Raw genomic sequence first — 4,394 nt, 5'->3', positions numbered from 1 at the left:
CGTTGCCTTGTACCTGTATATGTGTAATGACAATAAAGTTGAATCTAATCTAATCTATATACGTGTCTTTATTTATAATTTTTTTTAACCGTTTCCCCCTTGTCGTTTTTGTTGCTATGAAGGTGTATGGGGACAAGTGACAACAACAAACAACTTAAATGATAAAAAAAATATAGCCCTCTGAAATAAAAGGTAGGGGGTGGTGACGGTGGGCAAAAAAGGCTATTTAATCAGCCGTTTTATATGCAGATTTAGCTTGAGGCATCTATAGCCCAGGAAGTTTGGAGTTGTTATGGCAACAAGTGGCTGCTGCTTACATATCTTTAACAACTACAGTATAATCACATATATATTTAAAATATGGCATATGTAGATAAAATAAACAATTACTGTTAACATACAATTTAGGAGCATAGTTAATGTTAGCAATTATTCGGTCCCTCCAGGATTTTGGAAAAATGCCTGATTTTGCTAAAACGTTTGTAAAAACCTGCAATAAAAGTTACAAAAGTCAAATGCATTTTTGTTGCAGGAGACAGTTAAAACTGCAAGAAAAGTTGTGATTTGTGTTACTGCTCAACACCCTCTGCTACAATTCTCCATGTCCGTTCTCTGTCTGTCTGTCTGCCAACTGGTCAAGGACGGTGCCCCCCCGCCCTGAGCCATGGTTCTGCTAGAGGTTTCTGCCTCTTAAAAGTAAGTTTTCCCTTGCCTCTGTTGTCTAATGATTGCTCTTGGTGGGAATTGTTGGGTTTCAGTAAATAACATCACAGAGTACGGTCTAGACCTCCTCTTTTATGAAATGCCCAATGAGATAACTGTTGTTGTGATTTAGCGGTATATAAATAAAATTGAACTGAATTGAAAATGTAACGATTCTTTAAAAATTAAAGGAAACTTGTGTCAAGGACAATAAACCTACTCTGGGCTAAGTGTTCCAAGTAACCTTACCAAAAAGGCACAAGATGCTGCAAATGCTCGTTTAATATAAAAATGGCTGAAATAAGACAAAAATTATAATTTACAATTGAATAAATTTGAAAATATCTTACATGGCTCCCAGATTACTTTATACAAGGGTTACCTTGTAAACCACTTAAGAGTCACACGCAACCTACTATAGACATATTCAGATACAATAGCAATGACCTAAATATCTGCAGCCTCATGATTCATTCATGAATTTAAAGTGGTTCTGTCGTGGATATGGTAATAAAGGGAGCATTTCAGCTACAGCACTTAAAGCTCTTTTTTGAGCTGAACTTTGAAGGCCAGAGCTCAACAACTAGACATCACGTGGTCCGGAAAGAACATAAATGGTGCCATGATGAAGAAGAAACTTAGGTGTAACAACACAGTGTAACAAAACTTTTACAGAGTGTTTAAGGGTGGCCTAAAGAATCACCTGATTGTGACAATGTGAATGCAAGATGTTAAAGTTTCTAATCAATTTCTTGGCAAAGACGGCTGGATTCTAAAACTTATATTACAACCTGTTGGAGCAGAGTGTAAACCAAATATATATCAAAAGACCACTTAATGACATTTGCAGCTGTTCAACAGAGAAGAACAACAAGCAATACGTCAGCTCTGTAGGCTAACAAGCTATATTTCTCAAGCCAGAAACTGAATCTTTGGCACTGGTAATTGAGGTCACACTGACTCAACAAGGAGACTGTTGTGTCCTTGTGTTAAAGTGGGCAATTTAGAGGTATCCTGGCGTCTACTATTACCCAGTACAGTACTCCATTGTCTTGTCCTGTGATGTTAAACTGTGGCCTTAGCCCCCAAACATCTGCTATTTTTATATTTTAAAAAGGCGGGTTCCCACACTTTAAAGAGGTATCTTGTGTTCTGGTATGTGCATTGTTCATTGCTCTTTTCAAATTACTCTCTAGCATCCTGTTGATGATCAAATCTGTAATAATGCTTTCTTCAAATTTTAACCTTAGTTTTGACTGTTCTGCTGACCTGGATGTACTTCATGAAGCGGTGGCACTTGCCACAGCGGGACAGGGGCTTCCCAGTGGCAGCAATTGGGGAGAAGGAGACCTCCATCAACTCATCCATGCCTGTAAACACAACAGACATATACTGTAGGCAAAAGTTGCATAGGAAGGGACCAAACTAACATTTTCCTAAATAAAATTTTGGTAACACTTAGTGTTTTATAATCCATTATAGAGACAGGCTTCAGTTATAATGTGTTATAATCGGCTCATAACACTCTATAAGTATAGTTATAAGTAAAATCCTAATTCTTTATAACTATAATTTACAACATATTATAAAGCATTTTTACAATTACTTATATAAGTATCATAATACTTTATAATTGCTCACTGACTACTATATCTTTCCAGGATCATAGTGTATTATAATTCTCCTAATTGTAATAATTATTATTATTTAATTAATAAATTATTACATTTATATAGCACTTTATCATAGCCACTCAAAGCTTACTTTTGACTTTTAAAAGCCTTTGTCACTAGGATTTACACAAAAAGGAAATTGTGGCACTGTGCTCCTCTGGCTGCAGTAAACTCACTGGGGATGGAATCCACAAAGTAATGAAACTTCCTCTTGAAGATATCCAGAGTATGCTGCAGGACTTGCTGGTAGTTCGCCTTACCCAGTGAGATAAGGGTTAGCTGTTTCTCCACAGCGCTACGTATGGTGGGAAGCACCAGCTCTGCATCTGCAAAATGCACACAAGGCCAATCATTGGTATTTTATACAGTGTTTACCCTATAATAGTACTGATAATCTGCACCAGGCCATACATTATTATTTTTGTCAAAAATAACGACAATTCTATTGTGTTTCCCCTATTTTCATTTTGCCTGAAGTCCATGAACAAGTCAACGGTCTGTGGTTAGTTCAAGTTGGTAACAGCAGGACAGTTAAGTGTATTATCTTAACTGCTAAAGTCAATTGAAACATTGCTGTAGCAACAGTTACAAAACGGTTTGGTTGTGAACAACACGCTAACGTGATGGATTCTTGTTTGTGTTTTTAGCTGAGCTGGACCAGAGGCCTGTACAACAAAGCAAGAATTGGCGTTAACAAGGTAACTTCAGGTTCAACCAAGGGTTTTGTGTATCACAATTGTGGATCACTTGTTGAAACTAAAATAGGCTAAAGCAACGACAGTTTATGTACATATGGTCACATCTTGTGCCTGACTGATTGGAAAGTGATAAGCGTTGTGATTTACGCATTTACAGTGTTGGCTTTTTATACCAGCTTTCCTTCCTGTTTTAGGAAGCAGTGTAATGGCATTCTACAAAAGCCACTCACAAATTTCACTTCTCACTAATAATGTGGCTCATGAAATTTAAGTAACCATTCTGTCTGGTCCCATGTCCCAAAGGATTGATTAAATGGGACTATTTCCATCTGTTGAAAATGTCCAGATATGATTCAGCAATGTTCTAGAAATGTGCAATCACACAGCCACAAATCCCATAGAATGTAGAATAATATAAGGTGATTGACCTGTCTTGTAGTAGCCATGGACCAGGACAATGCCCAGGTTGGTTGGCTTCAACTTGCGTCCATTCTCTACAGTCACATAGTTCCTCTGGCAGATGTTGTTTATGTGAACAGGGATGCTAGCATCAGTACCTGGAGGGTGGAGGACATAAGCAAACACCTGTAAAACTGTTAATTATTAGTATTATCCATTGGCCAGCATTAAGTAGTAAGGACTGACTTATTAACTAATAATTTGCACATACAAAGCCCAGAAAAAAATCTATTAAACAGAGAATGTCAGACTAGTTTTTAATTAGTGTAGGTGACCAGGAGAGGGATGCTTCAGTGAAGGGCATCAGTTTGTCACCACAGTTATTTTGTTTTGCATCCTGAGTCCATTTAAGACCTATGCAAAATATATAATATATCCTGACTATGTATAATGATGATAAGACATAATTTCTCTGGAAGATCGTAGAAAACAAATAGAATAATAACAATCTGAAGTTCGCTGTGCTCATGTTTAAACACAGGACAATAACTGTAGCAACACCTTGAGGCCAGCACTTTGTAAAGGCTGCTACAATTAAACAGAAACTGCTGAGGTATACCAATGCCATGTTTCTCCATGAGGGTGATGAGTTCAGCCTCGGTCAGGTAGTCCGGGGGGCTGGTCTGCTTTTCCAAAAGCTTGATCTCATCTACTGTAAAAGTGTCTCCACGCTCACAAGCTGGCAATGCTTCTTCAAGAGGAATTCCCTGCCATGGCATCACTGCTGTGTAACCTGGGAATAGAATTTGCATTTAAAATGCATTTATTTGGCGCCCGGATAGTTCAGTTGGTAGAGCGGATGCCCATATATACAGTCCCTGACAAAAGTCTTGTCGCTTATCTATTTTGTAGAAACACCTGC

At 37.8% G+C, this 4,394-nt stretch overlaps 1 protein-coding gene across 1 annotated transcript in view; it reads right to left on the bottom strand.

Annotated features, from left to right (window-relative positions):
- top3b (DNA topoisomerase III beta) overlaps window positions 1-4,394 on the bottom strand; it is a 153,464-nt gene that overhangs the window by 5,203 nt on the left and 143,867 nt on the right. The window contains exons 12-15 of the mRNA XM_032511256.1: window positions 4,092-4,265; window positions 3,502-3,630; window positions 2,552-2,701; window positions 1,972-2,072 (exon numbers count right to left, since the gene is read on the bottom strand). Of these exons, the coding sequence (XP_032367147.1) occupies window positions 1,972-2,072; window positions 2,552-2,701; window positions 3,502-3,630; window positions 4,092-4,265 (554 nt within the window). The remainder of the gene's footprint in view (window positions 1-1,971; window positions 2,073-2,551; window positions 2,702-3,501; window positions 3,631-4,091; window positions 4,266-4,394) is intronic.

This window comes from Etheostoma spectabile, unplaced genomic scaffold, assembly GCF_008692095.1.
Source record: "Etheostoma spectabile isolate EspeVRDwgs_2016 unplaced genomic scaffold, UIUC_Espe_1.0 scaffold342, whole genome shotgun sequence".
In the NCBI taxonomy this organism is placed as follows: domain Eukaryota; kingdom Metazoa; phylum Chordata; class Actinopteri; order Perciformes; family Percidae; genus Etheostoma; species Etheostoma spectabile.
The sequence above is the reverse complement of the archived record's forward strand: the minus strand, read 5'-3'. Positions and strand labels throughout refer to the sequence as shown.